The 23,681-nt window shown below is 53.7% G+C and overlaps 2 protein-coding genes and 2 long non-coding RNA genes across 6 annotated transcripts in view; 2 read left to right on the top strand and 2 right to left on the bottom strand.

Annotated features, from left to right (window-relative positions):
- The window catches only part of C3 (complement C3), a 36,289-nt gene extending 29,682 nt beyond the window's left edge, over window positions 1-6,607 (bottom strand). Inside the window, exons 1-11 of the mRNA XM_055546239.1 lie at window positions 6,341-6,607; window positions 5,331-5,523; window positions 4,214-4,376; window positions 4,035-4,105; window positions 2,127-2,221; window positions 1,941-2,023; window positions 1,747-1,837; window positions 1,530-1,632; window positions 1,273-1,399; window positions 625-740; window positions 378-524 (exon numbers count right to left, since the gene is read on the bottom strand). Coding sequence (XP_055402214.1) covers window positions 378-524; window positions 625-740; window positions 1,273-1,399; window positions 1,530-1,632; window positions 1,747-1,837; window positions 1,941-2,023; window positions 2,127-2,221; window positions 4,035-4,105; window positions 4,214-4,376; window positions 5,331-5,523; window positions 6,341-6,414 — 1,263 coding nt within the window. The 5' untranslated portion in view covers window positions 6,415-6,607. The remainder of the gene's footprint in view (window positions 1-377; window positions 525-624; window positions 741-1,272; window positions 1,400-1,529; window positions 1,633-1,746; window positions 1,838-1,940; window positions 2,024-2,126; window positions 2,222-4,034; window positions 4,106-4,213; window positions 4,377-5,330; window positions 5,524-6,340) is intronic.
- LOC129626782 (uncharacterized) lies at window positions 4,228-7,332 on the top strand. The gene is made up of 3 exons (XR_008702207.1): window positions 4,228-4,498; window positions 5,394-5,592; window positions 6,635-7,332. It is a non-coding gene; the product is annotated as an uncharacterized LOC129626782 (long non-coding RNA).
- A 6,942-nt stretch (window positions 7,333-14,274) lies between these two features.
- On the bottom strand, window positions 14,275-22,379 carry GPR108 (G protein-coupled receptor 108). Of its 2 annotated transcripts, none has more exons than XM_055546202.1 (19): window positions 22,354-22,379; window positions 21,323-21,589; window positions 20,478-20,597; window positions 19,365-19,415; window positions 19,054-19,136; window positions 17,978-18,102; window positions 17,814-17,878; window positions 17,658-17,726; window positions 17,456-17,560; window positions 17,136-17,269; window positions 16,950-17,025; window positions 16,408-16,481; window positions 16,193-16,310; window positions 15,972-16,102; window positions 15,843-15,886; window positions 15,582-15,631; window positions 15,286-15,369; window positions 14,871-14,995; window positions 14,275-14,610 (listed from the first exon to the last, which is right to left on the bottom strand). In XM_055546202.1, exons 2-19 carry the CDS (start codon window positions 21,440-21,442, stop codon window positions 14,538-14,540), a joined length of 1,647 nt encoding a protein of 548 aa, XP_055402177.1. In that variant the 5' UTR covers window positions 21,443-21,589; window positions 22,354-22,379; the 3' UTR covers window positions 14,275-14,537. The 2 variants fall into 2 exon arrangements, with proteins under 2 accessions (XP_055402177.1, XP_055402187.1); XM_055546212.1 differs by having other exon boundaries at window positions 17,814-17,875.
- LOC129626774 (uncharacterized) lies at window positions 16,240-18,557 on the top strand. Of its 2 annotated transcripts, none has more exons than XR_008702196.1 (3): window positions 16,240-16,330; window positions 17,148-17,236; window positions 18,437-18,557. It is a non-coding gene; the product is annotated as an uncharacterized LOC129626774 (long non-coding RNA). The 2 variants fall into 2 exon arrangements; XR_008702197.1 differs by lacking the exon at window positions 18,437-18,557 and adding an exon at window positions 17,374-17,501.
- Window positions 22,380-23,681: the final 1,302 nt, after the last annotated feature.

Raw genomic sequence — 23,681 nt, 5'->3', positions numbered from 1 at the left:
AACACATCTATGCGTGCAAACTATTATACATAGAATGGATAAACAAAGCCTTACAGTACAGCACAGGGAACTCTATTCAATATTCTGTCATAAACCATTATGGAAAAATATATGAAAAAGACATATGTATATGTCTAACTGAATCACTTTGCTGTACAGCAGTAATTAACACAACATTGTAAATCAATTCTACTTCAATCAAATAAATGAAAACATAAAAAGAGCCCGTCTATGCAAATGAAAACATCTCTGTGGATGGCACATCCCTTTATGCAAATGAAAGAAACCCACTCTATGCCCAAGACAGGATCCTTTTGTGCACATGTCAGGACCCCAGTCTACAAAATTAAGTCCCCTGAGGCTGGCCCAGAACTCACGGTGATGGTCAGGGGATCCCGTCTGTTCTGTGTGTTGATGCTTAGCTTGGCCACGCCATCATCCTGGGTCAAGGACTGCACATTGCTGCCCTGGGTCACCACCGGGATGTGGCGGGCGGGGGAGCCGTCGGGGTTTGTCACGTACACCTGTGGGTACAGGGGCAGGTGGAGGGCATTCAGGCAGACCCAGGGGTGTGATCGTGCTCAGGAGCAGTGTTGAGGGGTGCAGTCCTGCCCAGGGTCTCACCATGAGGTCGAAGGGCATGGCAGGTTTGAAGAACTTGGGGGTCTTGGTGAAATGGATCTGGTAGGGGGAAGTCACAATGGGGATCCCGGTGCGCTCTGCCTCCACCATGTCGCTGCCTGAGGGGGGCCAGCCATGAGGGTGGGCTCCTGGGCCACCCCTCAGGACCAGGCTTCCCCCGTCAGACTGCACTCTGCCTTCGTACTGGGCCTCTGTCCTTAGACTGTATCTCCCCCATCGACCTGATTCCACATTCATTCTGAACATCCACCCTCAGAATGAGTTTCCCTCTTGCACTGGGTCTTATGCCCCAGAGTGGTTCTTCCCTGTCAGGCTGGACCCCTCCTTTATTCTGGGCCTCCTCCCTCAGACTAGGTCTCCCCTGTAAGACTGGATCCCCCCTCCCTTCATTCTGCACCTCTTCCCTCAGACTAGACCTCCCCTGCCAGCCTGGACCCTCCCTTCATTCTGGGCTTCCTCTCTCAGAGAGACCTCCCTTGTCAGACTGGATCCTGCCCCCTTCCTTCTTGGCCTTCTCCCTCAGACTGCATCTCCCCCTTCAAAACTGGATCCCCCGCTTCATTCTGGGTCTCCCCTCTCAGACTGGATCCCCCTTTCATTCTGGGCCTCCGCCCCCAGACTGGGCCTCACCTGATTGCAAGATGACGGTGGCGGACACATATATGGACTTGCCCACCAGGGCATCAGCTCGGGAGGGCTGTACTCCATTCAGCAAAACCTGACGTTTCAGTATGGCCTCCCCATTACCATCATTGATCTGGGGGAGACAGTAAGGGTTCATGGCGGAGGGGGGACCTGGGGTTAGGGCCCAGGGGGTGGGCTCAGATGACAGGAGACAGGAAGGGTGTTTAGGGTGGAGGAGACCAGACAGGGCCTCTGTTAGGTACCGGAACACGGGTGAGGGAGTGAGTCAATGAAATTCTCCGGTCGCCATCCTGGACCCCAAAGATGACGAAAGCTGTTCCGTCCACCTGTTCCCCGTACAAGAACCTGCGATACAGGGACAGTCTCAGATTCTCCCCTCTGCAGATGAGTCTTCCTCCAAACTAGCGTTGGCCTCGGTTGAGCCCCTCCCCCCACTTGGCCCCTCCCCCTGCCCCTCACCTGGCAATGATGTTGATCTTCAGGCCATCTGGGTCATCAATGTAGTAGAATTTCTCTTCAGGCTCTAGTTGGACCTCAAAACTGGGAAGCACTGGGGGGGACAGATCATGTTGGTGGGGGACCAGCATTGGGCCCAGCCTGATGCACTCCCCCGTCCCCCTACCCCCTAACCCCACCTCCCTGGACGTTCTTACCATATTCCTTCACCTCAAACTCAGTGGAGAAGACCTGCTGCGGAGAATCTTCATAGTAGGCTTTGATCTTCCACACCCCCATGCTGTGGGGGAGGTAGGCTGGTGATCTGGACAGACCTGGCAGCCCCCCACTCCCTTTCCTGGGGTAGGGGAGCCCCAAACCCCCTCCTGGAGGACCTGACATACTTCACTAGCTCTGGAATGTTCCAGGACAAGGTCAAGATGCCAAACTGGTTCTGAGAAGACTTGGAGTCCCGCTTGACAGGGATGCCATCGGGGGTCTGTGGGGAGACAGAGAGAAATGGATCTTCAGAGATGAGGCTTTGCCTCTTGGCTTGCCCCTCCCTGTCTGTGTCTGGACATTTTCTCTGTGTTAGGTCCACAGGGGCAGTGGTGAAGAATGTGCCCCTGAGCCAGTCAGCTTGGGTTCAAATCCCCACTGAGCCAATTATAAGCTGTGTGACCTTGGGCAAGTTACTTAGCCTCTCTGTGCTCAATGAGCATATCTGGAAAAAGATAATTATTACTCCTATGTCACTGGTTTGGGACATGTTAATATAGGCAAGAGCTGATGATGATCAGCGTCTCTCCAAAAACAAATAATAACTAGCATTTGGGACTTCCCTGGTGGTGGTCCAGTGGCTAAAACTCCATGCTTCCAATGCAGGGATTGCACGTTTGATCCCTGGTCATGGAACTAGATTCCACATGCCGCAGTTAAGACGCAACACAACCTAATAAATAAATGTTAAAAATAGATGACATGTGTCATCTATTGTGATGCAGGACCCTGTGCTAAGCATTTGATTAGCACATACATATACCACACATAACTGCCCACATTTGCCTTTTTGACAAAGCAATGTTGCATGGCTAGACCTCATACACATGTGATTTCATGCATTGCCAACAGTTAAACATCAGGAGACATCACATAGAAACCCGGTTTTCTGGCTTCTCTTGGAAATTAGGGTCACTGGATAACATGCTTCTGTTGGTACAGGGTGACATTTGCTGGGAGCTGAGCACTGTGCCTTTAGGGGAGATGTGTGTCCTGTTCCCTGTAGACCCCCAAATCTCTAAAGCCACCTCACAGCCTTAAGGACTTGGTCCTTGTTAGCTCTGTGTAATCTCAATAAATACTCAGGAAGATCCCCAGAGGAGGACATGCCCCAGTCTTCCTCCCTTCTCTCTCCCTTCATTCTACATGTATGGTTGCCTCCCCATCTCTCCCTGCTTCTCTCTCCCCTCTCCTTCCCTCCCTCCTTCCAGTAAGTTTTTATTTATCCTACTACCCGCCAAGCACGCTGTCAACAGAAAATCCCTTCCCCTCCATTTGGAATTTATGTTCAGTGGAGGTTAGGGGAAGGTGCAATTAATAAAATGTATAGATCCCATTTACAAGATGCCAGAAGGAGAGGGGGTGTTGCAATTTTACAGGGCACTCAGTGAGATCTCACTGTAAAATTGGGACACTGGAACAAAGACTTGAAGGAGGTGAGGGAGCGGTCTGTGTGGAAATTTCCAGGAAGAGGGTTTTCTGGGTAGGGGGAATAGCCCATGCAAAGGCCCTGGGGCAGGGCTGTGCCTGAGGAGACTGGTGTGTGGCTGGAGCACAGTAAGCCGAGGAGAAGAGGGAAGAAGCGAGGGCACGGAGGGGATGGGGTAGGTCTTGCAGAGTCTTGTGGGCTGCAGGAGGACTTGAAATCTTGTTCTCAGGGAAGTGGGAGCCCTGGAAGGCTGGGGGCTGAGGAGGGGGCAGGGCATGACTCAAGTGCTCACGGGCGCCCTCTGGCGGCACTAGAGAATTAGTGTCTGTCATCATCCCAATCTTCTGATGAAGAAAACAGACTCGGAAATGTGAAGTGACCTGTCCAGAGTCACACAGTGACCGGGTGTCTACCTGGAGCTAGAATCCTCAGGCGCAAGCAAGCATCGCCCCACGTGGTCTCCCTGGCTCCCGGCCCCCTCTCCCGACCTCTCTATATGCCTCTGACTTTGGGTCTCCGTCGGTGGCTCTTTCTCTGTCTCGATCTCTTTGTCTCTCCCTTAGTCTCAGCCCCGGGTGAGTCTGGGGCCCCGGTTGGCTGGTACCTCGATGCTGATGAAAACCGTCTGGCCCACGGGCAGCAGTTTGTGGTCAACAGTGAAGACCCGATAGAGGACTGAGAGGTGGTGGGACAGAAAGAGAGAGTTGGGTGAGACTCTGCTCCTCCCCCAGCCCTGCCCCTCCCCAATCCCGCCCTCTCCAGCCACCCCTCTCCGCTCCTTACCCGTGGAGCCTGGGGTGTAGATGGTCTTATCCGTCTGGATGAAGAGGTACCCGCTCTGAAGGCTGATCAGCACCACCTTCTCCACCTGCACATTCCCGAAGGTCGCTACGACAGTCACGAACTTGTGCCCCTTGTCGGATTTTAACTCTTTGCTGGCCGGGATCTGGGCGTGAACCAAGAGATCATTAGGGGTCTGCTCCACCTGCCCTCTTCACAACACAGCCTGCCCATCAATTCTGGCTTGCCCAGATTTGGGAAGTAACGGGGTACTGAGATGGCGGGAGGGTAAGAGAGGGGGTGAGGGTCAGAGGGAGGGATGGGAAGGGGGAGTAAGAGGCGGCTCAGAGGAGGGAGGGCTCAGAAGGGGAAGGGACTCAAAAAGAAGACTCAGATGGAAGGGCCTCTGAAGGAAGAGGGCTTAGAGAGGGAGGGGCTTGGGGGGCGGGGGCTCAGAAATGGGAAAGGGCTCAGAGATCCTAGGGCTTGGAAGGAGGTGGACTTGAGAGAGATCAGGGGGCTACTGTATAGCACAGGGACCTCTGCTCAATATTATGTAACAGCCTAAATGAGGCAAGAATTTGGAAAAGAATAGATACATGTATATGTATCACTGAATCACTTAACTGTACACCTGAAATTACTGCAACATTGCTAATCAATTATGCTCCAGTATAAATTAAAAGTTGTTTTTTTTTTTTTTTTAAGCCGGGAACCCAAAGCCAGTGCTTTGGGACAATCCAGAGGGATAGGGTGGGGAGCAATGTGGAAGCGGTTTTTAGGATGGAGGGGGACACATGCATACCCGTGGCCGATTCATGTTAATGTATGGCAAAAACCATCACAATATTGTAAAGTAATTGTCCTCCAATTAAAATAAATTAATTAATTTACAATAAAAAAGAAGGTGGAGACAGCTCAGAGAAAGCTCTGGATGAAGCAGTGGGAGGGGCTCAGAAAAGGGAGGGCTCAGATGGGGGAGGGGGAGACTCAGACGGGGCGGGGCTCAGGCAGTGTGGGTGGGGCTCAGAGAGCGAGACGGGGCTCAGCCGCGTGCATGCGTGGAGGACTCTCGGAGCTGGTGCGGCATCAGCAGGACTGGGCTCCCTGGCGCGCCCACCTTGATGGTGACGGTGCTCAGGTAGCCATTGTTGCTGTTCAGCTGGGTGTTTTCATTTGACAGCACTTGTTTCTTGGCCGGGAAGTCGTGGACGGTGACCGAGACCTGAATATTCCCTTGTCCTCCGTGGGCCTCCAGCACCACAGTCTCCTCGCTCTCCAGACGCAGGATGTTGGGGGTGATCATGGAATACCTGCCGGAGGGGAGCATGGGGCGTGGAGCTGTCATCCCCGGAAGCCCGAGCTGCCAGCTCTTCCCCAGGGTGAGCGCTCTGCCCCAGTCCCTGGTCTCACAGGGGATCCGGTGACCTGCAGACAACTGGGGGCGGGGCGGGGGAGGAGGAGGCAGGGGCGGTGCTTCACATCCCATCAACTCCTCAACACCAAAATGAGAGGTGCCACCTCTTCCAAGACTTCCAAACTAACCACTGAACCCACTTATTCCAGGAGCTCTAATCCCGAAATCTTTAAACACCCCAAGTCTCTAAACACCCAGCCCTGGAACACCATATGTGCTATGTGCTAAGTGGCGTCAATCGTGTCCGACTCTTTGCTACCCTCTAGACTGTAGCCGGCCAGGCTCCTTTGTTCATGGGATTCTCCAGGCAAGAATACCAGAGTGGGTTGCCGGTGCCCTCCTCCAGGGGATCTTCCTGACCCAGGGATCAAACCCGCGTCTCCGGTGTCTCCTGCATTGCAGGCGGATTCCTTACCTACTGAGCCACCAGGGCAGCCAAGACCATCCCAAACTCCTCCCTAAACCTGTGGCACCCCAGACCCAGATCCACGCCCTCAGCCACATACACCCACGCGAAATCTCTAGACCCTTAAAGTCTGAAACTACAAACTCCCAGAATCTATGACGGTCAAATGTCCAGGACGCCAAATCACCTCTCCTGCAGAATCACTCATCACCGCATACACGCCCTACACACGCAGGGCCGCATACCACAAATACACACTCTTGTCTCCGAAGCAGCCTTTTTTGGGGGTCAGGCTGTGACTACTCACATGGGGTTCCCCAGGGCCATGGGGAGACTGGCTAGAAGCAGCAGCAGCAGGCTGGGACCTGAGGTGGGCTGCATGGTGCTGGGGCAGTGGTGCTGGGGCAGTAGAGGGATGGAGGGATAGAGGGACGGAGGGAGAGGGCAGGGGGGGAGTGAGCTGAGGTTGTTGGAGGCTGCCTTTTTATCTGGCTCCTGGCTTCCTCCCTCCTCCCACCAGCCCTCACTCCCCGCGGCCTCCCCCCTCCCTGGGACTGCCCCAGATTTCTCAATACTGTTTCCTACGTTTTTCAATCTGTAGGGCCTGCATGCCTGGCATAAGTAACCCGGGGCCATGTTCTTCAGCTACAGAGACACAACAACCTCCTGCCCGGGCCTCCCTCCGGGTCATGGCCATCTGGTGATCAGGGACCTTTCCCTGTTACATCCACTTGGTAGCAGATGAAAGCAGTGGGCAGAGAGCCACCTCTCGCCCCCAACTCCAGATATCTGGTCCTGGCCCTCAGTCTACTTTTAAGCATGCATTTATTCACCAGACTCTTCCTGTGAGTCCATTTCTGTGCTAGCATCTCATGTTCCACTTCCAGAATCTTCCATGTTGGCATGGGGCTGGGGGCCGGGGACAGAGTCCAGCATCAATGCTCCTAGCCCCATGGAGTGTTTTCTCCAGTGGAGAAGGACTCAGCTTCTTGGAGAGTCAGGGAAGGTTTCTTGGAGGAGGGGACATTTCAACTGGGCTTTGAAGTGTGTGTAGGAGTTCACTATTCAAGGACAATGTTTTCTAGGGCAAGGAGAGCCTGGAATTCCCTTCACCTAATCTCGTCAAGAGGCCTGAGTGGCTAAAAAGTCATAATTGAGGAAAGTCCCATGGCTAGCTTTTGTATTACATCAATGCCTTCTTAGGGGAAGGAGGTTCAAGAAGGATGGGACATGTGTATACCTATGGCTGATTCATGTTTATGTATGGCAGAAACCAACACAACATTGTAAAGCAATTACCTTCCAATTAAAAAAAATTTAAAAACATCCTCTTGGGATATTATTATTATTAAAAATTGTATTTAACTTGTTGCATAAGAATTGGTAATATAGTCATATGGTTCAATATCTAAAAGGTAACCTTTCTCCTGCTCTTGTTGCTAGCCATCAGGGTCTCAGACATGACCATGTAACCAAGTCTCATGTTTCTCTCATGAGGTATATTATACATTTACAAACATTCACACGTTTCAAAAACAAATCAGAAAGCTCTACACAAAAACAATATCAGAAAGCTCTACACACTCTTCTTCCTAGTCTCCCTGGGTTACACCTTGCTTTTTCATAAACAGTATACGGTAGGATTGTTTCATTATCAGAGCACAGAGAGCTTCCTTGTTCTTGCAGTGAAAGTAACCAGTCATCTACTGATGGACAGACAGACTTCCTATTGTTACAAAACCATGCTCCCTCCAGACAGTAATCTGCATTATTGCCCAGTTATTGCCCAGTTTTCATGATTATTAACTGGTAAACCTTGGGGAAATTACTGATAACCACTTGAGCCTCAGTTTCCTCCTGTAAAGGGGTTATAACAGCAAGCAACTTCAAAGGGTTCTTACTACAATGAGAAAAGATAATTCTGATCAAAGGCTGTGTGTTAACGGTAACCTTGCTAGATATCGCTAAATTCCCCTCCATAGTTATATTGATTTGCATATTCACCAGTCTTGCACAAAGTTGCCAATTTCCTCATTCCCGCCCCGCCCCCACCCCACCCCTGCCCCCGGCCCACCGCCCCACTTAAGGGCACATTGTCCAAACTGGATTTTTGCCTCAGTGTCAATTTAATTTGCTTGTAAATTGAGCCTCTGTGAGATAGGGGGAATGTGAAGCCAGGTGTAGGGAGGATGGGGGATCTAGGGCCCTGAAGAGATGGAGGATTCAGAAGCCCAGAGGGCTCTTTTCCAAAGCCTCCTTGAAGGGGTTAACAGGGACCTCACTTTGATTTCCTGTAAACCACGCTCTTTTCCTGGCCATGCCCCCTGTGTCCCTCCCCCTAGTAGGGGGAGGCGTGGAGAAACAACAAACCTGGACTCTGTCTTATCTGATTGCGACACCCTTTCTTTGGAAGTGGAGGGGGGCGGGGGGAGGGATGCAAACACTTGCTTACTCTACAGAACTGGGGTTCAACTTCTGAAACTGGGATGTGGCCACCTGCTAGGATCCTCCACTCCCCAATACTTTCTTTATCTTTCTCCCCTGTCCACCCGCCAAAATATTCACCCCGTTTCCTGGTTCCGTTATAGACTTAAGCCTTAGGGCTCTGTGATTTGTCAAGATATCAAGAATTTGAGAAGGAATTCCTGCTGACCTCGCTCTCCCTGTGGGGTTGCCTGCCCCTCCCTCAGAGCCTCAGTTAGTCTATCTGAACAAAGGGGTTAATGGCAGTTCCTGCTGCTTTGTTTTTTATTTTTTTATTTTGGCCTCACCGTGCAGCAGGCAGGTGGGATCTTAGCTCCCCCAACCAGGGATCGAAACTGCTTCCTCACCCCCCCCCCCACCCCCGCATTTGAAGCTCAGAGTCTTAACCACTGGAATGCCAGGGAAGTCTCAGTTCCTGCTGTTTTGACAATTAAGAGAACCCAGATGCTGTGAGAGACACGAGTTCGATTCCTGGGTTGGGAAGATCCCCTGGAGGAGGGCATGGCTACCCACTCCAGTATTCTTGCCTGGAGAATCCCATGGACAGGGGAGCCTGGTGGGCTATAGTCCGTGGGGTAACAAAGAGCCGGACACTGAGTGACTGAGTACACATAGATGCCTTGAAGTCCTGGGCTTGGAGGGAAGGCTCATGCCCACAGGCATGGAGGTCTGAGAAGGGTCCTACCCATGACATCTAGGAGGTGACCAGAGGGATGGGGGTGAAAGTGAACCAAGGTCTCCTGGGAGGGAAGGAAACAAGAGGAATTCTTCCAGGCCTTTTTCAGGGGAATGGATATTTAATTCTTCCAGGCCTTTTTCAGGGGAATGGATATTTGCATCCAAAAGTTTGGGAGGAGGATGATGGGAAAGATAAGCCAGCAGGGGAGAAAGAGAAGGAGGCATTCCTAGGTGTGGACCCAGGGGGAGCGAGGCTGCCTGGGCAGGTTCTAAGTGGAATATCTAGGAGATTTTTTTTTTTTTTTTTTTTTGGCCATGCCATACATCTTGCAGGATCTTAGTTTCCCGACCAGGGAACAAACCCAGGACCCCCTGCACTGGAAGCCCAGAGTCCTAACCACTGGACCATCAGGGATGCCCCCTAGGAGACTCTTACACAAACAGAATATGTTTGCTTGTTGTTGTTTAGTTCCTAAGTTGTGCCCAACTCTTTTGCAACACCATGGATTGTAGCCCACCAGGGCCCTCTGTCCATGGGATTTCCCTGGCAAGAATTCTAGAGTGGGTTGCCATTTCCTTCTCCAGGGGATCTTCCTGGATCAGGGATTGAACCCCAGTCGTTTTGCATTACCAGGTGGATTCTTTACCACTGAGCCACCAGAGAAACCCAAAATATTTGTTACTTATCTGAAATACAGATTTAACTGGGCATCCTGTATTTTGTCTGGCAATGCTAGCTAGGGTGCAAATAGAATGGGGAGGGGGGCAGAAATGGGCGTGATTTCTGAGTGACGGGAGCACAGGTGCCCCTCTCCCCTTCAGTTCTCTGCATTTGCCTTAGTACTGTTATCTCCCCAACCCCACCCTTTCCCCACACAGCCGTGGCCACATCTGGGAGCAGCTGAGATCCATCTTCCTCACGCTTCACCCCCACCCATTCCAGGATGGGTGCTAAACTGCTTTCTGGAAATTTCTCTCCAGGACCCAGAGCCTGTCCCCACCTCCACCTCCCCTACCAGCAGCCTAGGCTCCCCCTTCTCCCCTACTTGTTACTCATTAACTTGGGCTAACCTTGACCTGACGGAACCCATCCATTTGCCCTCTGGCTCCTTTCCCCCACCAACTCATGCATATGCAAGCAGAGACACCAGGAACCCTCCACTTTGGGGGATACAGGGGCCAGGGGTGTTTTTTTTTTTTTCTTTTTTCTTGAACGGTGCCACTCAGCTTGAAGAATCTTAGTTCCCAAACCAGGGATTGAACCCAGGCCATCAGCAGTGACAATGGAGTCCTAACCACTGGACCACCAGTGAATTCCAAGCCAGAAGTTTTGACTCCAGCTCTGCCTTCTCCCAGCCTCTGTTCCTCATCTTTAAATTAGACATTGCAGCTATGGAACCTCCCTCTGAGTTTTGGGGTGACAGCACCTCTCATCAGGCAAGCCAGTGGTCAGACAGGCGCCCAGCACTTGGTGCATGCAGGATGTACTTGAACTGTATTTTTATTTTTACTAACATCTGCTTCTCCTTTCTCTTGCCTTATTTCAGTGACAGCCCCTCCAGGCCTCCAAGCCAGAGTTCCCTCTTCCTCCCTCTCCCTCATCCCCTATAATCCTCCCTGGGACCCCTTGGTTGTCTCTCCCCACCCATCCTTCTTTCCACCCCTGTGGTCCCTGGCCTCCTTGCTGTAAACTCACCTCTTCCAGGTCATCTAGTGCACAGCAACTGGGGATCCCCCCTACCTTTGGGCTCATGGTGCAGCATGTGGGATCTTAGTTTTCTGACCAGGGATTGAACCTGCGCCTCTCAAACTGCAAGTGTGGAGCCTTAACCACTGAACTGGCAGGGAGGTTCCTGGGGATTTTTTTCTAAAACACACCTTTGTATTCCTTCTACAAAATTATGATGCGTAATACCAGAATACATGCTAATGACTGTGAACCTCTCAGGGGCAGCATCTTATTGACTTTATGCATCTTAGCTTTGCACATCTTGTTTATTCTGAATGCCTTAGGTGCTACTGTTGTTTAGTCACTCAGTTGTGTCTGACTCTTTTGTGACCCCACGAGCTGGAGCTCACCAAGCTCCTCTGTCCGTGGGATTTCTTAGGCAAAATTTTGGGGTGGGTTGCCAGTTCCTTCTCCAGGGCATCTTCCCAACCCAGGAATCAAACTCAAGTCTCCTACATTGGCAGGTGGATTCTTTACCACTGAGCCACTGGGCAAGCCCGTTAGGTGCTATTACTATCCCCATTTTACAGATAAAGAAACTGAGGGCTTTGGCCACTTGGTTAAGAGCCTCTAGCTGGTAGCAGCTGAGATTTGAAGCAGGCAGGTGGTCTCCAGAATTTCTGATGACCACAGTTCTGGTGGCTTGAAACAATATGTTTATTATCCTACAGTTCTGGAGGGCTGAAGTCTGAAATTGAGGTGTCAGGAGGGCTGTGTTTCTTCTGGAATTTCTAGGGGAGAATCTGTATCAGGGCTATTCCGGCTTCTATGGGCTGCCTGCATTCCTTGGCTCATGGCTTCTTCCATCTTCAAAATGCATGACTCTAGGGACTTCTCTTCAGTCCACTGGCTAAGACTCTGCGCTCTGAATGCAGGGGACCTGAGTTCCATCTCTGGTTGGGGAACTAGATCCCACAGGGAGCAAATAAAAGATCCTGAGTGCCATAACTAAAGATCCCACATGCTGCAACAAAAATTGAAGATTCTGCGTGCAGCAACTAAGACCTGACACAGCCAAAAACCAAACCAAAACTCAACCAAACAAAAGACCCCACATCACTTTCATCATCACATCTCATTCTCTGATCCTGACCCTCCTAGTATTAGTCACTGAGTCGTGTCCATTTCTTTGTGACCCCATGGACTATAGCTCACCAGGCTCCTCAGTCCATGGGACTCTCCAGGCAAGAATACTGGAGCAGGTTGCCATTCCCTTCTCCAGGGGATCTTCCTGACCCAGGAATCGTACCTGGGTCTCCTATATTGCAGGCAGATTCTTGACCATCTGAGCCACCTGCGAAGTGCCCCCCTCTTAAAAGGACTCTTGTAATGACAATGCATCCATCTGAACAATCCAGAATCATTCCTCATTCTAACATGCTTAATTGAATCACACATGGAAAGTGCCTCTTGTCATGTAAGGGGACACAGTCCCAGGCCGTGGGGATTAGGGAGGGGACAACTTGGGAGAGCCATATGCCCTAACACACACGAAGAATAAAACATCATCCCCGGACAACCAAGTCCCTCATTGCTTTAAACTCTTCTTGGCTCCCGTGGGCCCCAGCATAAAGTCCAAGAATGTCTGCCTGCCTTTAGGCTTCTGCCAGTTGCTCTTGCCCTCACCCTGACCCCCGCCAGACCTGTAGAGGAACTTGCAAACTGTTCTGGGCATCGCCTTGCTGCAGAATTTCCTCAGCCTGCAATGCCTTCCCACTTCCTTCTTTGTCTGGCTGGGCTATATATATTCATCTGGGCCCTAGCTGGACCTGTTTCCGCTTGCAGATGGCCTTGACCCCAGCCTGACTGCCTCCCCCTGGCCCATCCATGCCTGCAGTCCCCACCAAGGAATATTTCTCAGGGCTCCAGAAGAGGTTCTGAGTGCTCTAGATGAAGGGCGAAGTGGGGCGGAGCAAAATGCATCATGGGCACCTGCCCACAGGTGTGTGCACAGATGTGTGCACAGGTGCACCTCTAATCTGCACTCCTGGAGGTTGGGGAAAATTCACAAATGGTCAGGCTGTGTTGCAGGGTACTGTGCTGAGCCAGATTCCCATCATGATGTGTGATACTCAGCTCTCTGGGGTCCCCATTTTACATGAAAGGAAACAGAGAGGTTAAGCTACTTAACAGGCTGCACAGCAAATGCGGGCAAGATCAAGAGGCTTGGGGGCAAGTCTGGGTGCAGAACGGGCAGTGCATACCATGGTAAAGGGCAGCCCTGGAACCAGACTGCTGATGTTTTGAGTCTCGAGCCTTCCAACATTTTGCTGTGTTACCTTGGGCAAGTTAAACAGTCTTTCTGTGCTTCATAAGCTTTTCTAAAGACCCTGGAGGCTTTAGACTAGGGTGTGGCACACAGCACTCAGCCTGAGCCACCTCATTTCAGTTCAGTTCAGACGCTGTCGTGTCCGACTCTTTGCAACTCTATGGACTGCAGCGTGCTAGGCTCCCCTGTCCATCATCAACTCCCTGAGCTTTCTCAAACTCATGTCCATCCAGTCAGTGATGCCATCCAACCATCTCACCCCTTTTCTCCTGCTGTCAATCTTTCACAGCATCAGGGTCTTTTCCAATGAGTCAGTTCTTCGAATCAGGTGGCCAAAGTATTGGAGCTTTAGCTTCAGCATCAGTCCTTCCAATGAATATTCAGGTCTGATTTCCTTTAGGATTGACTGGTTGGATCTCCTTGCAGTCCAAGGGACTCGCAAGAGTCTCCTCCAACACCACAGTTCAAAAGCATCAATTATTCAGCGCTCAGCTTTCTTTCTAGTCCAACTCTCACATCCATACATGACTACTGGAAAAACCATAGCTTTGACTAGATGGACCTTTGTGGGCAAAGTAATGGCTCTGCTTTTTAATATGCTCTCTAGGTTGGTCACAGCTTTTCTACCAAGGAGCAAGCATCTTTTAATTTCATGGCTGCAGTCAGCATCTGCAGTGATTTTGGAGCCCCCAAATATAAAGTCTCTCACTGTTTCCATTGTGAGAGAAATGTTTTACAGTATGAAAAGGCAAAAAGATATGACACTGAGCCACTTGCGGTCATCCAATCAACCATTTTTTCCTCCCTTTCTTCTCTCTCTGCTCACCTCTGACTCCCCAGGCTGGGTCAGGACCCTGTGCTGGAAGCAGGCACTTAAGTGTTGGGATTTGGCGTGGGCTGTGGTCACTGCTGTGTCCTGTGTGGGGCAGGCATGCAGTGGTGGCTCAATTGATATTTACTGACCGTGTTAAGTAATGGGTACTGCACCCTCAACCCCCGCCCCCATCCCCACCAGGGGTCTCTAAATTCCAAACAGCCTCTGCATGCGCTCTCCAACCCCCCAAAAGGCAAGAGACCAGCGTAACAAAACAGATGGGTCATTATTGTACAGCTGCAAGTGGGGGGGTGGTCCCGGGTGGGGCCATGGTGCTCAACATCTGTGGGGGATGGAGGCTGTCGGTCATCTTCTGAACGGGCTCCAGGAACTCTGGTCCCAGGATGCTGGGTGCCCTGTGAGCACCGGCCCCCTCCTCCCCTCACTGTCTTTGGGAGAAGCCGGAGCAGGGAATGTCTGAAGAGACGAGGAGGAAGAAGGTCGAAGGGCTGTTTGAGGTGGAGACCTGATCACAACAGCTCCCGCCCGCTGGCTGTTTTGTTGACTTTGGACAGGCCTTCCCGGAACCCAGAATCGGTCATTCTACAGGCAGAGAGTAAGGAGGTGGTCCAGGAGTTGAGGGGAGCCAAGTCTCACCCTAGAAGCTCACCACGCCCACCCCGAGCCTCCCGGCCTCGCCCAGATCCCACCCACCTGTGCTTTGAGACTGGCTCCCTCCTCTCCTCCCCACTGCCTAGGCCCACCCACTCAGCCCCACCACACCCACCCCAGAGCCTCCTGGCCCCGCCCCAGGCCCCGCCCCTCGCTGCCAAAGCCCCACCCACCCCAGCCCTAGGGCTCACACTTGCTCTATCTGCATGTCCTCCTCATCCTCTTGGGGTAGCTGCAGGTACGGGTTATCCCTTGCGGGTTGGAACTTGTAGCCCGTGAGCACGAAGAAGGCGAGAGTGGAGCCCTCCACCAAGAGCTGGTAAGTTTGGGAGGCGGAGGTGGGGGGTGGGTGGGGGGAACGGACGACAGCCCTTTCGTTAGTACGTACACCCACCCTAACCCCTCGATCTGCAGTCCCTTGAAGCCCGGCCCCCCTGCCCTCCACCGATAATTCCCCGGCCCCCACCCTAGGCATCCCCAGGGGTCCCGGTGGTCTCATCCCCTCAGGGGTCGAGGGGGTGCAGTGGGAGTGTCAGGCACACTCCCCCTGCCTCCACCGCTATTGTCTGGCTCACCCTCCGCCCCTCCTGGGGCCTCTGTGCTCACCTGGTACAGCCACTGCCACTGGAAGGGCACGACCGCCCGAAGCAAGATGGCAATGATCCGTGTGAAGTAAATGTAGCAGATGACCTGCAGGGGCATGGGGGTGAGAGGCCACCGGGGGATGAGACCACCGGCACCGCTGGGGATAACTGGGGTAGGGGCCAGGGGGGCCGGGCTCCAAGGGACTGCAGATGGAGGCGTTAGGGTGGTGTGCTTGCTAATGAGCTGGCTGTCTTCCGCCCCCTCGCCCCGCTCCACCACCGCCTCCCAAACTTCCCGAGTGAGCAGAGGGTTCCTACCATGACATAGTAATGCCGGAACAGCTTCAGCTTGGCCAGGTTCACTGCCACTGAACGGTGGGCACAGAGAGTGGGGGTCAAGGGAAGGACTCTGGGGGCAGGACGAAGGGGTCAGGGGTGGAGGAGAGGACATTTGGGTGGAGAGGGATGTGCAAGGGAAGGTAAGTGGGAGGAGAGGCAGTCAGAGGAGGGATGGGAGGAGCATCCAGGGGTCAGCAAGAGGGACCAGCAGCCAGCCAAGGGCCCCGGGCACAGTCTCACCCTTCCCATCAGTGCCAGACGCGTCCTGGAGATGCCGGATGGACCTGGGACGGAGGGAGGGACACAGGGGGCAGTCAGTACTGCCCCCGCCCGGGCCCACGGCGGGAGGGGCCCAGTGGGGGTCCTCACCAGACCACGGGGAACAGGATGGTGCCACAGCAGATGAGATCCACCAGGAAGAGGATCTCCTTCCAGATACCGTAGTCGCTGGCACCCTCCTCGCGGGACTCCATGACAATGTAGGCCACGTTGGCCAGGACCTGCGGGGGCAGGGGGCGGGGCAGGTGGGCGGAGGACTGGGTGTGTGTAGCCACGCCCACCAGCCCCGCCCCTGGGACCTCCCTAGGCACCTGCAGTGGGATCACTATCCCAAAGATCTTCTTCTCCTTGTCTGACAGCACGTACTTGACGAAGGCCCAGCCGGAGCCGATCAAGGCAATGGTGATGAAGAGGAGGGCACCCTTCAGCCTGGCAGAGGGAGGTAGGAGGTGTGGTGAGACCCTGGGGGCCCAGCCCTCCCCTGTCTGCCTCCCCACCACCTTGCCCAGCAGAAAGGGGCACTCACAGATGCGTGATGTAGTGCATGACAGCGAGGCCTTCGATGGGGTGGCCCTGGCTGTTGATGAAGTAGTAGTTGATCTGGAGGTGGGTGGATGGATTGACATTCAGACAGATGGACAGGGGAATGGGGAGGGTGGATGGATGGTGGTTTGGGAACATGCACAATCACTGATGGATGGATGACCAGGAAGGGGACAGGAACGGACGGTTCCAATCAGGATGGTGCGTGGACAGAGAAAGAGACAGTCACACCCGCGACAATGGAGGGAAGGTCACAGTCGGACGGATCGACAGTTAGACAATCGGCCTGGTTGATAGTCACAGCTGGACCCACAAATAGTCAGACTGAAAGGTGGGCTATCACAGCTGGACAGAAGGGCTGGATGGAAAGCTGGCTACAGTGATAAAATGGATGGACACTCGGATGGACATATGGAACTCTCCAGCCCAGGGTCTGCAGAGATTTGGGGAGTGGCTTGTAGGGGCTTTTTCCTGGCCCCAGAGACTCCAGCCCACCCCACGCTGTTCCTGGCCCCAGACTCTCACACTGTGGAAGAGAAGAGAGACGCTCTTGGTGAAAGTCAGGGCTGCCATGAGCCAGTGGATCTTGAAGACGTTGTACCTGGAGGGGGAGGAGAGATGAGGGACAGAAGAGAGAGGGCATTGGTCAGGGGCAAGGATGGGAAAGTGGGGAGACAGGAGGTGGAGGACCCCCAGGATCAAGGGCATTACGTGTTCTTGCAGAGGATGGACACCCAGAAGATGCCGGCGCCCAGGAAGCATGCGGACATGACCATGTACAGCTTGAAAAGAGGGATTTCCGCCGCTGACAGGTAGCCCTCGGGGTTCTTCTCCCGGATCATTACCTGGGGAGGAAGCAGTGGGGGACAGGGGGTTGCAGGCTAGCTCCAGACATGCTGGGCCCTGAGTGTGAGTCTCCAGGTTCCGTTCTCTCATTTCTGATCCTCAGATTTCCCGTCTCCCTGATGCACATGGGGTACCTGGCCCGCAGTGAGGGCTCCATGAACCCACTGCCCTCCCCCTCCACTCACCGTGATGTCAAACGGCTGCTCCCGGCCTGGCACCAAGTTGTCACAGTTGTGGAAGTTGAGGTTGTATTGGCCTTCCTCAGCCCTAGAGCCGATCACTACATGGAACTGAGAGGCGGGGCGGACAGAGGGGAGAGGGGACCTCAACTTGGGGGCGTCCCCACTTTGTGGAGGGGAGGTGCTGCAGGCACTCCCGGATACTCACACTGAAATTGTAGGAGTTGTTGAGGTGGCCCAGGCCCAATACCAGCTCCTGGTCCTTCCCACTGACACCCTGGGGGGGGACAGAGTGAGTCGATGGAGCATCAGCTGCCCCCTATGGGGGTGGGGCCTTCCTCCCTCCTGCCCTGGCTTCCCATACCTGCCGGTCCCCTTGTAATCCTGTGGGTTTTGACTTGGCCTTGTCAGGTGCAGCAGTGGTCCCTGCTGGTGAAACACAGGTGAGATCAGAGATGGACAGACAGCAGAACGATGGGGGAATGTATGGAGCACCCCTGCCCACCCACTCCTCCCAGCCCGACTCACCGTGGTCCACCTTGGGGGTGACCATGTGCTCTGACTTCGGGAGCCCTGGTTCGGAGGGTGATTCTGGGAGGAGCCCAGCAGAGATGAACAGCTTTTTCTGCTCCCCATACTTTCGTACCTGGACCCTGGGGATGATGTGGGGAGGCTGAAGCCCGAGGTCAGGAACACCAGCTGTGCTGAGGGACTCAATGGCCACTCAGGTCCTCAGGGTCTGCTCTCTTGGGGGGTTCTACCAGTGGTCATCAAGTGGCAGCATTTGGCCACCATCCATCGAGATGGCTGCCACATCCCTGTGTTGCCAGCACCAGGGATTATCTGTTACTTCCCATGACAAAGAGTCACTCATTCTACTGAAGTACACCTTATTTAATAAGAAAATGCTGTCAGGCTTCCCTGGTCATGTGTGCATGCTAAGTCACTTCAGTTCTGTCCAACTCTTTGGGACCCTATGGACTGTAGCCCTCCAGGTTCCTCTGTCCATGGGATTCTCCAAGCAAGAATACTGGAGCAGGTTGCCATTTCCTACTCCAGGGGATCTTCCTGATCCAGAGATCGAATCTGCCTCTCCTTCATTGGCAGGTGGATTTTTATCCACTGTACCACCAGGGAGGGCTGCCCTGGTGGCTCAGTGGTAAAGAATCCACCTGCCAAATGCAGGGGAGATGCGTTCAATCCCTGGTCTGGGAGGATCCCCTATGCCACGGAACATCTAGGCCCATGCACCACAACCACTGAGCCTGCGTTCTAGAGCTCACCTGCCGAACCTACTGAAGCCCGAATGCCCTAAAGCCCGTGCTCTGCAATAAGAGATGCCATAGGAATGAGAAGCCAGAGCATCTTGGGTAGGGAGAGAGTAGCTTCTGCTCGCCACCAGTAGAGAAAGCCTATGTGCAGCAACAAAGACCCAGTGCAGCCAAAAATAAATAACTAAAATTTAACAACAACAAAAGCGAGTGGCTTTCTCCAAAGGCATAAGGTTCTTTCTGGCTGGTTCTCATTCCACCTGATCAGCTCACATGGGTATCACAACAAGGGACACCCCAGTGATGGATCTTTAGGGTAGCCCCCATACTCACTCCAGATCTTTGGTGTTGATGAGGAAGAGAACCAGGAGGCTGCTACTGTTTTTCCGGAGAGGACACTCATGGGAGTCCCGATTCTGGAGGGTGGGCAGTAGGGAGCTTTGGTTACCCCCACCCACTGGTCCAGGCCCACCCTGCCTCCCTCCCCATCCTCTCCTCCTTCCCCGGGACAAGGGTGAGTCTCTCCCTTCCTCTCTGGGAGAGGACCAGGGGCCTTTGAGTTTCAGAGGCCGACAGACAACCCTCCCCTTCCTCTGCCTCGGCCCCTCCACCCTCCTCTCCCCACTTCCACCCCTACCACTCACTGAGTAGGAGCGAATGCTGCCAGATCTCACCCGGGTCAGACTGAACCCCACCTGGCAAGTGGAAAGAAAACAAACTGTGAGGTGGGGGACACCAGCAAGGACCTCTATCAGTGGCAACAGACACATAACCTCGAATTTCCTTAATACCTACTAAGGGGGAGATCCTGCATTCACTGACTTTTCCCACTTGCCCCCAGCACCCCAATCCTCTTCCTTTAACTCCTAACCACTCGACTGGGATGTCATTTCCTCCAGGAGACCTTCGCTGGTTCCTCTCCCCCCCTCCCCGCCCCCAATTTAAAATGATTATGCAAAAAATAAATAGAATGTTTACGGCTTCCTGCCTTGGGCTCTGGAATCCAACACACTTGGATCTACATCCAAGCTCTGGGACTTTGAGTAAGCCACATACCTCTGAGTCTATACAAACACCTGTAAAATTTGGTTTACAGGTATAATATTTTCACAGGGATCCTGAAAGGTGGCTATGACAGAACAGACTCATGGAAATTTATTTGCAGTATATGGGTACCCAGAGGGGATTCAATAACACTAGCCTCTGATTTTGACTGCAGGAACTGGGGCTGTCCCGTTCACTGGTAGGCTCCCCTCTCACCAGCTCCGTGTATAGCCTGAGAAATTATTCCTCAGTTGCTGCTAAGTCACGTCAGTCGTGTCCGACTCTGTGTGACCCCATAGATGGCAGCCTATCAGCCCCGCCTCCCCCCGTCCCTGGGATTCTCCAGGCAAGAACACTGGAGTGGGTTGCCAGTTCCTTCTCTAACGCATGAAAGTGAAAAGTGAAAGTGAAGTCGCTCAGTCGTGTCCGACTCAGCGACCCCATGGACTGAAGCCTACCAGGCTCCTCCATCCATGGGGTTTTCCAGGCAAGAGTACTGGAGTGGGTTGCCATTGCCTTCTCCTCAGTTACAGATAAGCAAATATTCCTCAGTTACAGATAAGCAAATGGAAACTCAGAGAGACCAAAGGACTGGCCCACGATCACAAGGGTGAGGCAGAGCTAGGATGTGAATCCAGAACTGGGGGGGAGTGGGTGGGCTCAGAAACTCGTGCACATCTCCCTCCTCCAGCAAATTTCCCAAAGCCCCTCACCAGCGGGGCCTTCTCTTCTGTATCCTGGCGGCCTAGCCTCAGGAGGCTCAGATTCACCTCCAGGGAGCCGTTGGTGTAGAAACCAAAGCTGTTCAGTTGGATGTCTGCTCGCTTCTCCCCCTGCCGGAGACCAAGGAAACAGAGACAGTTCAGACTTCCCACCAGCCCAGCCCCAGGGCTCTGGCACGAGATTCCGCCAAGGGCTTCGGCCCCCTCCCGGTATCTCTGTATTTAGGACAGGTTCAAAGGGTGACGGGAGAGGAAGAGAGGGCCACCCCTGTAGGCCATGATCCCAGACCAATTCCAAGTAAGCACAGAATGGTTCGGGATCCTCTGGCCACCATTCGGAGAGTCCAGGAAGAGAAGGTCTGGGATACGTGGAATTCTCCCTACGAGGTGGGCATCACCCGTAAAGCAGGGTTACGCATCTTGGGGACCCTGGTCCTCACTTCTCGGAAAATTTTTAGGTTCCAACTGAGTCCCCAAGATCCCAATTAGTACTCTCATTCTAGAACCCCCAGGGACTTCCCTGGGCGGCGTCAAGGGTCCCTAGCAGCCCCAAAGCGATCCCAAGAATTTAAAGGCCTCAGAGTCCTGGGTCCCCAGAGGTGAAGCCCCACCCGCTGTGGGCAAGGGACGACCCCAGCGCGGCAGGCCAGGCATCTTCAAAAGAACCACGGAGAGGGCTCCTCTGGCGAGACCACTCCTGGCCTGAAGCAGGGGGCGCTGGACCTCTCCATCCCGCATAAGGAGCGGGGGAGATAGGACGAGACCACTCCAAGCTAGGGGCTTTTCCGGGCCAAAGCTGTGCCCCGCACCCCAGACCGCCACGCGGCGGGACTCACCGTCAGCGTCAGCCGGTGAATGCGTCCAGAGGAACCGCCTAACAGCAGCAGCAGAAGTAGCCACGGCCCCCATTCCGCGGGGCTCCCACGGCCGAGCCCCCTCCTCTCGCTCACTGCCATCTCTGGAGCCACCGCCTCCCTTGACTCCGCCTCTGACGCCCCCAGGCCCGCCTACCGGTGAGCCAATCGCCGCACGGTGGGGGCCGACCCTTCTGCTTTTTGAGCCCTCTCAGCCAATCACCGGTTGCCTCCTCTCGTGCCCGCCCCCTGTAAGACACCAAATGGACAGCACCAGTCCCGAATGGGAATGCTAATATTGCTTAACCCCGCCTTTACACCCACCAATCACTAGAAAGATTGTCCCGGATGTAAGTTGATGGACAGCGCATCCAGCCAATTGTGATAGATCTGATACCCTTCCCTGAAGAGGAATTCCTCCACCCACTCTTAACTGACAGATCCGTTCAGAACTACATTACCCACAACGCAAGGTTGGAGGGGGTGGGGCAGCAAACAACTCAATGGGGGCATACAATAAACTACATCTCCCAATATCCCTAAGGACAGACTTCCCCTTTTTCCCCTGGGGATGTGGCTCCCTGCCAAAGCTCAGGCTTTTGGTAAACACTTGCATTTGCTAAAGCCTGTCTTGTTTTCCTAATCTTGCAGATCCACCGAGAGGCCAAAACCTGGCCCCAGGCTAAATCATGACCCTGGAATGACCTATGATCCCAGACTGAGTTACCAGGCTTCGGCGGACACTTCTATCCTGGAGTGAGGCCACTGGATGGAGTCCCATCCCCAGAATCCAGGACAATCTTGATTCAGGCTGAACCCCAGCACCACGCTGAGCGCCTACCTGCGGCTGAGTCCTGACTTCAGCTGAAACGCAGCTCTCCCTTCCCCTTCTACTCTCAGCCTATCAGTTCAGTTCAGTCACTCAGTCGTGTCCGACTCTTTGCAACCCCATGAATCGCAGCACGCCAGGCCTCCCTGTCCACCACCAACTCCCGGAGTTTACTCAAACTCACGTCCATCGAGTCGGTGATGCCATCCAGCCATCTCATCCTCTGTCGTCCCCTTCTCCTCCTGCCCCCAATCCCTCCCAGCATCAGAGTCTTTTCCAATGAGTCAACTCTACTGAGCCTTAATCTCTGGCTGAGTTTACACCTAGACAGATCTCAGATAAAGACTGAGCCCTGACCTCAGATTAGGACAGACCTGTGGACCTTCGTTTGAGTCCCAGGCCTTCGACTAATGGCTCACCCCTCTCCTAAACCTCCGATCCTAGTCAGGTCCCATCCCAATTGTGGTGCCCACCTGGGATGAACCCCAATTTCAGCTGAGACCCTAACTCCCAGGCTGAGCCGCTGAGTTCCAGACCCCAGGCTGAGTTTCTGACTCGATCTGACCCTCTAACCTCTGGTATGCATACTCAATAACTCAGTCGTGTCCGACTCTTTGTGACCCTATGGACTGTAGCCCGCCAGGCTCCCCTGTCCATGGGATTTCCCAGGCAAGAGTACTGGAGTGGGTTGCCGTTTCCTTCTCCATCTAACCTCTGAGGCCCGTCTATTTTGCAATCTGAAATTTTCTAACTCGGAAGCCACCAGCAGGTGGGGCCAGGTCCCCGCAGAGCCGTCTGTCCCAGTGTGGGTTACTGGAGCTATCTATCCTAGCCCTGTTGTATTTCTTGTGTCCTGGAAGACGGGGCTCAGAGCCTGACTTGTCCCAGGGGGTCTAAAGCCCTCAGCCCCAGCAGGGCGACTGTCACCTCTGTAACCAAAGAGAAAGTACCAAAGGCAGGAGAGGATGGGAGTTGGGGAGGTTGCTCCTTGGATCTCGCCCCTTTCATCCCAGTGCCTCAAAGGGATTAACAGTGTGTGAACTGACTTTATGAGAGAGGTGACAGACTTCCAAGCCCAAGGGTTCGAGGAGCGGGGGAGTCGTGGAGTAGAATACTAGAGTCTATGCAAACTATTAAACCTGATTGGGCTTTAATGGATGAGACTGGGAAATGGGCAGGTGCAAGCTCGAACTGTACGGGAGCCGAGTAAAGGCCTGGGCCTGGCGCCCCAAGGACAGCCCGTCCTCAGTTTCCCGGCGTAGACTTTAGGGAGGGAGGCAGGATGCGGTAGGGGCACTAATGGACCCGGCCTTGGCGGAGGCGCGTCCTGGACAGGATCGAAGTCCTCCCATCCGCCCTGTGGCCGGAGGGACCAGACCATTAGTGGGACGAACGTAGACGTCTGGAGCCAGGCCGGCCCGCAAGAGCGGGGTGACCTCAGTTCTCCCTGCGATGGAGTGGGGGGAAAACCTCCTGAGTTGGGGTTTTAGTGTCTTGGCCCTTTAATGAATG

The sequence above is a fragment of the Bubalus kerabau genome, chromosome 1 (genome assembly GCF_029407905.1).
Source record: "Bubalus kerabau isolate K-KA32 ecotype Philippines breed swamp buffalo chromosome 1, PCC_UOA_SB_1v2, whole genome shotgun sequence".
Lineage (NCBI taxonomy): Eukaryota > Metazoa > Chordata > Mammalia > Artiodactyla > Bovidae > Bubalus > Bubalus kerabau.
This window is presented reverse-complemented; position numbering and strand designations above follow the sequence as displayed.